The sequence below is a fragment of the Acipenser ruthenus genome, chromosome 17, assembly GCF_902713425.1.
Source record: "Acipenser ruthenus chromosome 17, fAciRut3.2 maternal haplotype, whole genome shotgun sequence".
NCBI lineage: Eukaryota > Metazoa > Chordata > Actinopteri > Acipenseriformes > Acipenseridae > Acipenser > Acipenser ruthenus.
The window spans coordinates 1,141,790-1,154,154 of NC_081205.1; the positions used below are offsets into that span (position 1 = coordinate 1,141,790).

Consider the following 12,365-nt stretch of genomic DNA (forward strand, 5'->3'; position numbering starts at 1 on the left):
GGAGAACCAGGCCAGAGCAGTGCCAGAGATCCCCAGGTCAGCAAGAGATGATAGTAGAATAGAGTGATCAACAGTGTCAAAGGCAGCAGAGAGGTCGAGGAGAATTAGGACAGAGGAGAGAGAGGCAGCTCGGGCACACTTAAGTGAGTTGGTGACAGACAGAAGGGCGGTTTCAGTGGAGTGAGCAGAGCGGAAGCCAGATTGGAGAGGGTCAAGCAGAGAGTGGTTGGACAGGAAAGCAGAGAGCTGGCGGTGTACAGTCCGCTCGAGGGTTTTGGAGAGGAAGGGTAGGAGGGAGACAGGACGGTAGCTCTGGAGGGAGGTGGGGTCGAGGGTAGGTTTTTTGAGGAGGGGAGTGATCGAGGCTTTTTTGAAGGCAGAGGGGAAGATGCCAGAAAGTAGAGAGGTGTTGAGGAGGGAGGAGATGAAGGGGAGTAGAGCAGGAGCAGCAGCTTGAAAGAGGTGAGTGGGGAGGGGGTCCAAGGCACACGTGGTGGGTTTGTGACCCTGGAGCAGGGAGGAGAGGTCAGAGTCTGAGAGGGGCAAGAAGGTGGAGAGGGAGGGCGAGTTAGTAGGGGATGTAGTGGGTGTAGGGGTTGGAGCAGGAGGGGGTGCGGGGGAGGGAGAGGTGTTAAAGAGTTTGCGGATATCTGAGATTTTAGAAGAGAAGAAGGAGGCAAAGTCGTCAGGGGAGATAGAGGAGGGAGGAGGAGGGGGGGGAGGGTTTAGGAGGGAGGAGAAGGTAGAGAATAGTTTACGTGGGTTGTTAGTGGAGGCTTGGATTACAGATTGGAAATAAGCACATTTAGCAGAGGAGAGAGTAGAGGAGAAGGAGGAGAGAAGAGTGCGGTAAAGGTCTAGGGCAGCAGGGAGTTTGGTTCTCTTCCATTTCTTTTCAGCAGATCGCAGTGTGATTCTTGCCGAGCGGAGCACAGAGGAGAGCCAGGGATGGGGAGGGGAGGGGCGAGCGGGTCGGGAGGTGAGGGGACAGAGGGAGTCGAGGGAGGAGGTGAGTGAGGAGAAGAGGGTGGAGGTAGCAGAGTCTACGGAGAGTTGTGAAAAGGAGTCGATAGGAGGGAGGTGAGAGAGAGCAGTGGAGGCAAGGACAGAGGGGGAGAGAGAGCGGAGGTTACGGCGAGAGGTGACAGTGGGGGTAGGAGGAGCAGGGAGAGGGGGGAGAGACAGAGAAAAAGAGATGAAATAGTGATCAGAGAGGTCCAGGGGGGTGACAGAGAGGTTGGAGGGGCAGCAGGCCCTGGAGAAGGTGAGGTCCAGTTGACGGCCAGCTTTGTGGGTAGGAGGAGACGGAGAGAGACAGAAGTCGAAGGAGTGAAGGAGAGGGAGGAATCCAGCAGAGTGGCTGGGGTTGGAGAGATGGATGTTGAAGTCACCCAACAGGACAGTCGGGGTAGACAGAGAGGGGAGGGAGGAGAGTAGATAGTCGAGTTCATCCAGAAAGTGAGTGAGAGGCCCAGGGGGGCGGTACAAAACAATGAGCAGGAGTTGACAGGGAGAGGTTAGTTGGACTGCATGAAATTCAAAGGTAGTGACAGAGAGGGAGGTGAGATCAGAGGGGACAGAAAAGAGTAAGGAGGGAGAGAGGAGAAGACCCGTCCCACCTCCCCGTCCGGTGAGACGCGGGGTATGGGACAGGACGTAGAGAGAGGACAGGGCAGCAGGAGTAACAGTGTTATCAGGGGACAGCCAGGTTTCAGTGAGAGCAAGGAAATCGAGCGAGAGGTGGGAGGCAAAGGCAGAGATGAAATCAGCTTTGTTAGCAGAAGAGTGACAGTTCCAGAGTGCACCAGAGAGTGTGCGGGAGGGGGGGAGAGGCAGAGAAATGAGGTTAGAGGGGTTGGAGGAGCAACAGCGGAGGGAGGGCAGAGGACAAGGACGGGAGGACAGAACAGGGATGTGAGAGACAGTCATAGCAGGACAAGCAAGACAAAAGGCACAGTAGGAGCAGTGGGGTGGAGGATACAGACCTGACTAGTAGATGGCTTCTTCCAGAGCGCTGGTAGGTTCGGATCTAGTCGAACAGCGTCTCAGCGCAGGCCTCCCCTCGCTGGACTCCCACAGCTAGACTCCCGGCTCTTTTGTTGAGGCTCTTCGGTTGGCTGGCGCGTCTGGCTGGCATTACACCCACTGAGCTGTCAGCCCTTAGATGACAGGCGTTGGTATTATCAAAAAGAAAGCAGCTGGGGGTTTGCTGTTTATGTTTGCAGCAGGCAACTCTTTCAGCAGGCAACATGCCTCGCTTCTATTGATGCTTAGCAATTGTTTCTGAGTGACGTGTCGATAAACTGGCTCCGAAAGGAAGACTGTGATGTGTCTTCATAGTATGTTTTAGTTATGCAGTGTGTCTTAATATTCTGTTGACCAGAATCTCGAGTGCAACTTAAAACAAATGTAACGACTCTCTCAAGGCGTGTAATTATGGATTAATGGGGAGATGCCGAGAATACAATAGGTTATATTTAGTAAAGAAAAAGCAGGCACATGTTGGTGTTCGGATCTCCTAATCCACTGCTGTATAGATTTGATTGCTTGTGCCGTGCATGCTTGTCAAGCACTTTATATAAGCTGGTTTTTGGTTTTGACTACGGAGCAGTTAATTAGCTGTTTGAAGATATTAATACGCCGTAGCTATCCGAGCAGGCTTGCTGACTTCAAAAGGGGCCGCGTGTCTCTGTGCTTTGAAAAGCACCGCAGGATCCCTCTCTGCCCTGTCACGCAGTGAGAATCTGGCTGCTCCAGCAGCACGGCTCCCCCTCACTGCATGCTGCGGTGCTGCGGGCAGGTGGAACAGGGCCTGGGTACAGTACAGCCGGGGTGGGATTCAAACCCAGGGGCGAGTGAGCTGCTGCATACTGAACAGAGTCTGAACAAAAGCAGAAAGATAGCTCTTTATATAGTGATTACCTGACGGGCTTTAGTGTTGAGACAGTCTTTGTAACCTCCTGTTTAGATGGTATGGTGCATCTCTTGTGATAAGTCTTTTGAAAGGTGTTGGAATTTTTCAAATGGAATGGAAATAAGACTGCTATTGCATAGCATTTTCACCCATTCCCTGGTTTTAATGCGAGCTTGATTAGCCACAGTGTATAGGTAACAAGCTCATGTGCGTCTTATTATTAAACACAGTAAAACTGGGAATGGATCAAAATGCAATGCAGCGGGAGCCTTAGTTCCATCTTTTGCCTGACTGTTTGCTCAAGATGTGTGTTTCGATTGTTTATTGAAAAATTCTCGCTTGCCAAAAAATAATGGTTTGATGATGTATTGATGCGTTGTTGTGTTTTCAGGTCTGTGGATTGATTTGGAGATTTCCTACAATGGGTCTTTTCTGATGACGCTGGAAACTAAAATGAACCTGACGAGGCTGGGCAAGGATCCCGCCGGGGAGGGGCTCGGACGAGTCGGGGAAATCGGGAAAGAAGGGTGAGGAGAGCGGCACGGCCTTTCAGTAGCACTGCTCGAGATCTGATCTGGAGCCAGCACTGAACGCCTGATTTCCCATTGTTTTCCATCTCACTCCTCAGAGTGGAATGCTACAGATTATAACATTATCTTCAGCGTATATGTATTAAACTGAGTTACGTCAGAGCTTGCTATTCAATTGTAAAGATAAAATGCACACATAACCTTGGTGTTAGCTGCTGTTTCTCATTTCTCTTAAAGACCCAGGGACCGAAAGCTAGGCAGTGTTTTTTTTTTAAAAGCTGAATGCTGACGACAATGCTTAGGACAACGCAGAAGAACTGTGGACTGTGAACTGTGCACTAACTCATTTTCCTTTATTTGTGTCTGTTTGTGTTTTGGCTTCATCAATCTGTGGATTTGTATTTATCTGGTGAGTTCTGACCAGTCTCTCTGTGTAGCATTCCATACACTGTGGAAATCAGGTTTTATTTTGTTATTTATATAATATTTTGTATGATGTATTTAAACTGGAGTCAGCTGATGCTACTAAGACTGTAACATCCATCACTGCAAACTACATTGTAAAATAGGTAGCAATGCTAGTAAAATTCTTCAAAGCATTGCTGCTAAGACTTGCCACCTCCACACCAGCACCATGTGCACACTTTGTGAAAACCCCTCCTCGTGAAGCTGCTGTCATTAGTTACAATGTGAACCGCGTTACTGGTGCTTGACTTCCTTGGATAGATAGAGCAGCAATGCTTAATGTTGCATCCGATGAACCCATTAACCTGCCCATGACTGTACTTCTATTATGCACACTTCCAGTGAACTGCCTGCTTCATTATAATGGTCCACATGAACTCCTCACCTGTTAAACAAGACAAATTGGTGCCTTTAGTTGAGAGTAAATGGTGTTGTTTTATATACCAAGGAGTCTCTCTGACGGGCTGCATTTAGTCTAATGGATGTATACTCTGTACACAGTGCACAGCTCACAGTGAGTAATTCCCATCACCAGCTGTATCCCGGCTCCAGAGGTGGGGAAGATGGATGGTTCACTGTGGCCTCGGCACACATATCGAAATTCTCAAAGAAATCGTGCGGCGGGCAAGTTACAGCTTGAGAGGATAATAAAATGCATTGCGAATCGCAGAGGTAATGAACAGTGGTATTGGTGACCAGGTGAAGCTGCAGCACCTAAAGCACCCGTTCCCTTCATGAAACGATATGAATCGGACCCGACAGTGTGCCTGGACGGGTCCCACAGCCTCCTCTCCATAGGCAGTGTAAGATTTCAAGGGTTTTGCATTGATAATGCAACAGGAGGGGAGTGCACATTTATAGTTAGCAGCCTCACATCCCTGTCCTCTGGGATCTCACTGAGATGAATGGCTTGTTTCTGAGCTCTGCGAAGACGCCCCCACTCTTGTGATGCAACAGCCTGGACGCTTTCCCTGGGAGAGACTACACAGGAATCTTCATTCATCGCTCTCTGAGCGCCATCTAGAGGTCAGGAGTACAGCAACCACTGATTCTATAAACCCTACAAAGACACTAGACTAGAGGGTAGTGTGCATCTTGTAACCAGCACACGATTCAGCACAGTGGTGTGTCTGATCTGGAGGGAGGCAGCACTGGAATAATAGGGTGATCACAATGCAGGTCTGGACTGGGGTCCATTTGTGATAGAACTTGCATTGTTTCTAGTTGTAGCCTGCACAAAAACAAAACAAAACAAAAAAAACTATCTGTTTATTAGAATGAAAATGACTGAGTAAGGATTAGATTTGGATCTCTTTCAATAGGCTGTGTCTCCCCAAGTATGTGACGGAGCAGTAAAAATAAATCTGTAGCATCAGCTGTTTTCATCTGGTTTAGTTTTTCTGCATGGAAATGAATGGAAGCAATGCCCTTGGAAGCAGGTTGAGCCACCTCCAGATTGTACTGTGATTCTAATCCGCGGGTGTGTATCGGTAAGCTTATAGTAAAACCTGGAACGAATCAGGCTGCTCTACAATGGGAGTCGTGGTCCCATCCCTGGGAAGCATGCTGTTTTCCCCCTATGCACTCATGCATTAGCCATGGTGATTTGAGTTCTCCGAGGTGTGTGTGCGTGCATGCGTGTGTGTGGGAGCAGTAACGTGGTGCGACTCTCTAACAAGGCGTTTGTTCTGCTGCTGTTCACAGGATCAGGCCGAGGACGTACTGTCTGGCAGACAGCGACGAGGAGTCCTCGAGCGCCGGCTCCTCGGATGAAGAGGACCCCCCTGACCTGCCTGCGGGAGACAAGGCTTTAGCACTGGGAGCAGAAGGGTGAGACGCAGACTCCTCTTTAAGTCTCCTCCTTTCTGTACCCGATCTCATTTCTCACTCTGTGTTGTACCGTGTTTCACTTTGCTGTGGTACCTCACCGAATGGCACTGTTTTGCTTATGAACTATGAACGTTAGTCAGTACAAATTAAATCATTGTAAGAACTGGTCTGAAATAGACCTCAGTGCAAATAATTTGCAGTACTGCAAAAGCGTAAATTGTTATTTTATTATTATTATTATCATTTATTTCTTAGCTGACACCCTTATCCAGGGCGACTTACAATTGTTACAAGATATCACATTATTTTTACATAGAATTACCCATTTATACAGTTTGGGTTTTTACTGGAGCAAGTACCTTGCTCAAGGGTACAGCAGCAGTGTCCCCCACCTGGGATTGAACCCTCCGGTCAAGAGTCCAGAGCCCTAACCACGACTCCACACTGCTGCCCCTATTTTCAAACCAGTGTAAAGTTAGGAACAGTGAACCAAACCCCTGCTGCTCTCTACTGCACGAACAGCATGCAGGCTTCTGGCTGTCGTTCCTCTTGGCTTGTGTTTTAATGCAATGTTTTTTTGGTTTTTATTTGTACACTTTCCTCTGTATACAAGTGGGGCAGACAGACCCTTCTAAATGTGCGCATTGCCTTGCATGAAGAATGGCTGGGTCACGCTGGGGAGTTATCATGACAGTGTGCTCCGACTCTGTAAAAGCCATTCATCCTTTTAATGAGTCAGCTGGGGCAGACATCACGTTGCATTTAGCAATGAGACAGCTGTGTTATTCATGACCGATTAGTAATATCTAGTATAAGTCATCCAATATTCCTCATTCTCTCCAGGTCACAGTTGGCCAAGGAGGTGATGTGTCAGCAGGCTGTTGCCTTAGGTGGCAATTCAAATATTCTACCACTAGATTAGGAAGTCCTGTATTTAATTTGATATATAGCACCCAAACCGCACTCAGTAATTTGCCCACACGCAGGCAACGGACTGGAACACAGCATTGCATCTTCAATATAGAAAGCTGTACTGTATTGATGAAAAAGTGTAAGTGTGGGCTATTCAAGCAGAATACGGAGATCTGAAGAAACGTTTTCTAAACAACAACAAACTTCCCTGGTGTTTGCGTTCGACTGTATTTTACTCGTAATCCGGTTCGGATATTAGTAAAATTCCTTTTTCTTTTTTTTTCAGCTTCGTCGGAGGGCACCGAGCCAGCAAGATTATGAGATTTGTGGATAAAATTACGAAATCCAAATATTTTCAGAAAGCTACAGAGACTGAGTTTATTAAAAAGAAAATTGAAGAGGTATCCAACACTCCACTGCTGCTGACTGTGGAAGTGCAGGAGTGCAGAGGCACTCTGGCTGTGAACATTCCCCCCCCACCTACTGACAGGGTGTGGTAAGTGCAGGAGAATCGTTACACGGAGAGCGCAGCTTACCGCCCGCGCAGCCCTTTGCACAATGGCCATGCCCGTCCAAAAACCCCACAGTTACAGAATGAAAGTGTTTTTTAAATTGGTGGTGTAAAGCAGAGCTGTAGGTCACTCCCCTAGTAAAGCGCTGCTGCTTCAGAGGGCAGGGTGTGTCATGGAAGCGTGGTTTTTAAGATCTAAATGTTTTTTTTAGGTATGGTTTCCGAAGCCCGCCGCATCTGGAACTGAAGGCTCGTCCCAAGCTGGGAGAGAGAGAAGTGACTTTCGCACATGTGACGGACTGGATAGAAAATAAACTGGAGCGCGAGTTTCAGGTAAAGCAGGACGAGCTGGGAGACAGTGTAACAGAATATTTACTGTATATACTGCCCAGCACTATCTCATCTTAACAACCACATGCAGCATGTGTTGACCCTTATAGAGGTTTACCATAATAAAAGCAGAGCATAGCATTACATGGTAAAGCATAGGAAAGCATTGTCAAGCACAGAGAGGTATGGTAAAGCATAGGGAAGCATTGTAAAGCACAGAGGGGTATGGTGAAGCATTGTAAAGCACAGAGAGGTATGGTAAAGCATAGGGAAGCATTGTAAGGCACAGAGAGGTATGGTAAAGCATAGGGAAGCATTGCAAAGCACAGAGGTATGGTAAAGATTAGGGAAGCATTGCAAAGCACAGAGAGGTATAGTTAAGTGTAGGACAGCATATCTATCAAATATGTTGCTGTGCACATTGGATTTCTATTTCAAAACAGCAATGGTAGACTTTGGTACAGCAGGGCTGTCTGATATCGTGCAGCTGTTTCCTTCTATAAAGAATGGATTACACATAAACCCCCAGTCCTGTTACCAACAAGTCCTTCTGCATTGCGGTTTGGATCCCAGACATTCAGAGAGACTTTCCTTCACATGTAGTTACACAGGACTGTGCTCTATAATTAGATACTTCACAGCAATGCCACAGCCCTGTAGTTCACACACCCGTGTTTGCAGAGAGGCTTTCTGCTGTTAAGAAATCCTGTAGTGCTTGTTGCTTTAGCTTTTTGCAATGTTTTTACTAAAGGCCTAATGTAATGTTAATGCTTCTAATGCAATCTTAATGCTTCTAATGCAATGTTAATGCTTCTAATGCAATCTTAATGCTTCTAATGCAATCTTAATGCTTCTAATGCAATGTTAATACTTCTAAACAAGAAATGATTCGCTATGTTGGTTCAAGAGATTTACATTCCTCACTACAACTCCACACCCACCCAACCTCAAAAGAAGATAAACTTTGGTTCTGTAAAACGCTTGTTTTTATAGTGATCGAAGCCCTGTTAAAATGTAGACCTTCGTTTTCAATTTGATCTCTTATGATATAGAGGGAGAGTGTGTGTACGAGACAGCGTTCTTTCTTGATAGGACTGAATTCCACACCTCCCCTCAGCTGACCTTGCACTCGCTTTGTTGGTGAAGCAGAAAGCCAAGGTGACTGTGAAATCTGTTGACATGAACTTGGTTAGAGTTTAAACTGCTGCTGTAGTTTTCCTAAACACCTTTTTTTTTTTTGTCTTTTTATTAATGTTTACAGAAAATATTCGTCATGCCAAACATGGATGATGTGTACATCACTGTAATGCATTCAGCCCTGGACCCCAGGTCAGGAGTGGTGGGGGAGCCTGCGAAGGAGCCCAGCCCGGAGGCTGCTGAGCGCCTATAAAATGTGAAGAACTCGCTGTTTACAGTATTTTGAAGGGGGAGGTCCGGGTGCTCGGAGCTCTGACCCAGTCTCATCTTTCAACCACTTGTGCCACCTTCGTATCAGCTTCTTGGGATCTGTCTGTACTGGAAAACAACTGTGCTTCACCCACTCCCCCTCACAGGACTGCTGCCCCCCTCGCTTCACCCACTCTCCCTCGCAGGACTGCTGCCCCCCTCGCTTCACCCACTCCCCCTCGCAGGACTGCTGCCCCCCTCGCTTCACCCACTCCCCCTCGCAGGACTGCTGCCCCCCTCGCTTCACCCACTCCTCCTCGCAGGACTGCTGCCCCCCTCGCTTCACCCGCTCCCCCTCGCAGGACTGCTGCCCCCCTCGCTTCACCCGCTCCCCCTCGCAGGACTGCTGCCCCCCTCGCAGGACTGCTGCCCCCCCCCCCCCCCCCTCCAATTATCAGCTTGCTGCTCAGTTTGCTTTCAATAGAATAATAATAATAATAATGAGTGATCCATCTCATTAGAAATGCATTCACCCGTCACCTTATATCCAGATAAAGACAGCTATCATTCCAAAGGCACTGCACCACGCAGCAGGATGCAAGTCGCATTATCAGACACTGTTTGCACAGTTCCGGATTACAGGAGGAATTATGAGGATCGAGGTGGAAGAAGAAAAAAAAAAGATCACTTTGTGGTGTATGTGTGTGTGAAGGCGGGCAACTGCTCCATCGTTATACCCGAGGGTAGAGCATGTAATACTGCTATGTGTACAGTATGGGCAGGGTCTGCAGGGGGATGAACAGGTTTCAGGTTGTTTATTTTGAATTAAGTGGTGTATAAGTCACTGCAGGTGATCTCCAAGGCTTTATATAAAAATACCACAGATTTAAAGACACACCTTAACCAAACCTGCATAATCTGGTCTGCAAACACTAACAACAACTTGCTTGTAAGATTCAGCTGACCCTGTTATTGAATGCTCTGGATAACCCCCAGCCCCACACTCCACCCCGCCCATATTTACTGAAACAGAATCTTTTGTATGAGAAGTGGAGTTTTAATGGCTAGACATGGCTTCTTCAATTCGAATGCCTCCACAGAAGTTTTTATCCAGCTATAGGGCAGTTGTATGTGTACGACGACGAGAGCATTTCAGAACCCCTTTATCGGAAGCCTGTGTTTAAAAGATGTATATAGGTGATTAATAAGACTTTGTAAATGAATGTGTGGTTATTTGAAGTGTTCAGTTCTGAATGCAGTTCAAAGATGCAATGGTAGCTAGCTGAGATGTGCAGCCGTTGGGTTGTAAAGAATGAACAGTTCCCGAGATGAATATTAGCTTTTTCTATATTAATACTGTATAGAAGAGCTGTGCTGTCACTTTCAACAAGGGTGCATTCAGAGCACCCGATGCTGTGTTCCCCATTCAGACTCCACCCGTTACATTTGTGAAAATGCCAACCATAGGAACATGATTTACATTAAATAGGATCTCTGAATTCTAAGGATTATCAGTAACTTAGATGGATACTCGTGACTTAAAACAGCCATAATCAAGAAATATTAGCCATGTTATTGAGATGCCTTCTGTGAGCCATCGGTTTAATAGTCTGTGCTCTTTTAATGTTCTTTGAGACGGGATAACTAAAACAGCAATCGATTTAGCACCGTGTCTCTTCACTATCAAGTCTGATTGTTCGGAGAATAGGCTTCATTATTGACAATACTTGTATTTGGTAAAACTATTCTGGAGTATTCAAGTCTTGTTTATTTTTCTAATGCTGAAGTAGCTTACTTGCGAGTATTTGTTTTTCAGTAAAGGATCACTGCGTTGCACAGCGTTTGCGTACCGTATTCTCGTGCGGTCGATGCCATGGGCCGGTGTTTGCGTGCATCCTCATTAAGGGATGGCACTTTCATTTAAAAGGAGTGATCACCAAGGCTTCAGACCCTCTTGATAACACTAGAATGATTAGTCAGGGATGTGCAGATTTATTAAAGTAGGTTTGAGAAAGTTGAGATGTTAGTTTTAAACGTTCCAAAATCTAGTGTTGTATTTCAGCAAATCTGCATATCCCTGATTTAAATCTGGATTTAAAAAGGAAGGAAGAAGGAATCAGGGACCAATGCTCATTTCAGTACTTTAAAGCCTTCGTGATCACTCTTCTAGGTCGACCAGTCTTACTTACAAACACGTGGAACTGCAGGGCATTTGTCAGTGATGTTGTATGCATCTGGTTTAGTGTATATTTAATAACTGAGTGACTGGAACAGTGATTCTGGTATGAAACGAATACAGATTTTGCCTTGATTCTTATGTTGCAAACCATTGCTGTGAACTGCAAAATGTCCCGCTATTTGCACTTGTAACTATGCTTAAACAAAAAGAATTATCAGTGCATAGATTTGTAGCACAACCTTGCAAGGACATTGAACAAATAAGTGTTTTTTTTTTGTTTAATGGTTTTTTGATTTTTGAAAAAATCTAAATATGAAACAATAATATATTTCAAAATCTTTTTTTTTTGTATTTTTTTTTCAGTTTGCCATATTAGTACATAATTGTTAATTTATTAAAATTGTGGAGCGTACCTGCCTTTGTTGTACAACACTACCACATGACTGCTCATCCATTCATTAAGTTTTGCATGGCTTGCAATCAGGCCAATGCAAGCTGTTTTTTTGTTTTTTTTTTTGTCTACAAATCTAAGGACAAAATGCACTAAAGTCTTATCTAATGTATGGATTATGGCATACCACACTTCATATATTAAGCTATGGGGAAGTGAAACTAGCTTGCTGTGATTTTAATAAATGTGTCCAGCTTCCCTTATGCATCTGTTTCATGATTTATTTTGTTTCCTAAAATTAAAAAATAACAGGACTTGTCCACACCCACGCATGCAGACTAGTCTTCATGTAACAGGCAACATGCACACCACAAGCAACCACCTTAACCACTATGCAAAAGAACCAGGCGGGTCTGCATTCATGGTCATAGTGCTTCATACCCTCTTTTCACTGACTGGGCAAAAATCTGCAAGAGCAATATTGAGACATGTGTGAGCACTCTGTCCTGCTGCTGTACCTCTGTATGCATAATGGTGCAAAGTAGAATATTAATTACAATGCATGCTTAGGAATGTCCCTGCTCAAACCACAGTGCAGTCAAAGGTGAAACAAGGTGCAGTATTGCGGGATGCTGCAGCTTTGAATACCAGACAGGCTAGGAACTTCTTTGTAATATTCCGTCAATCTTAAATCTGTACTGTTAAACCTCCATGATAAGAAGACCTTGATAATTAAGAGAAAGAAAATAAATACAAGATACAGACCTGCTTTCAGACTGTGATTAACAGGAATCCTGAACTCCCGTGAGGCAAGATTAGTGCTAATCAGGGTCTGTGAAGCTTGCCTCTCAAATTGGAAAAGATAAAAGTATGTGCATACATTATTTGTTAAAATGAAAACTGCAAGCACACACTTC

The 12,365-nt window shown here is 45.6% G+C and overlaps 1 protein-coding gene across 6 annotated transcripts in view; it reads left to right on the top strand.

Annotated features, from left to right (window-relative positions):
- The window catches only part of LOC117423115 (testis-expressed protein 2-like), a 51,915-nt gene extending 40,202 nt beyond the window's left edge, over positions 1-11,713 (top strand). For 4 of the 6 annotated variants that reach the window (XM_034038555.3, XM_034038560.3, XM_058989721.1 and 1 more), the window contains exons 8-12: positions 3,306-3,441; positions 5,614-5,739; positions 6,938-7,147; positions 7,375-7,495; positions 8,754-11,713. In XM_034038555.3, coding sequence (XP_033894446.3) covers positions 3,306-3,441; positions 5,614-5,739; positions 6,938-7,147; positions 7,375-7,495; positions 8,754-8,882 — 722 coding nt within the window. In that variant the 3' untranslated portion in view covers positions 8,883-11,713. The remainder of the gene's footprint in view (positions 1-3,305; positions 3,442-5,613; positions 5,740-6,937; positions 7,148-7,374; positions 7,496-8,753) is intronic. The other 2 variants (XM_034038559.3, XM_034038561.3) reach the window with 1 other exon arrangement.
- Positions 11,714-12,365: the final 652 nt, after the last annotated feature.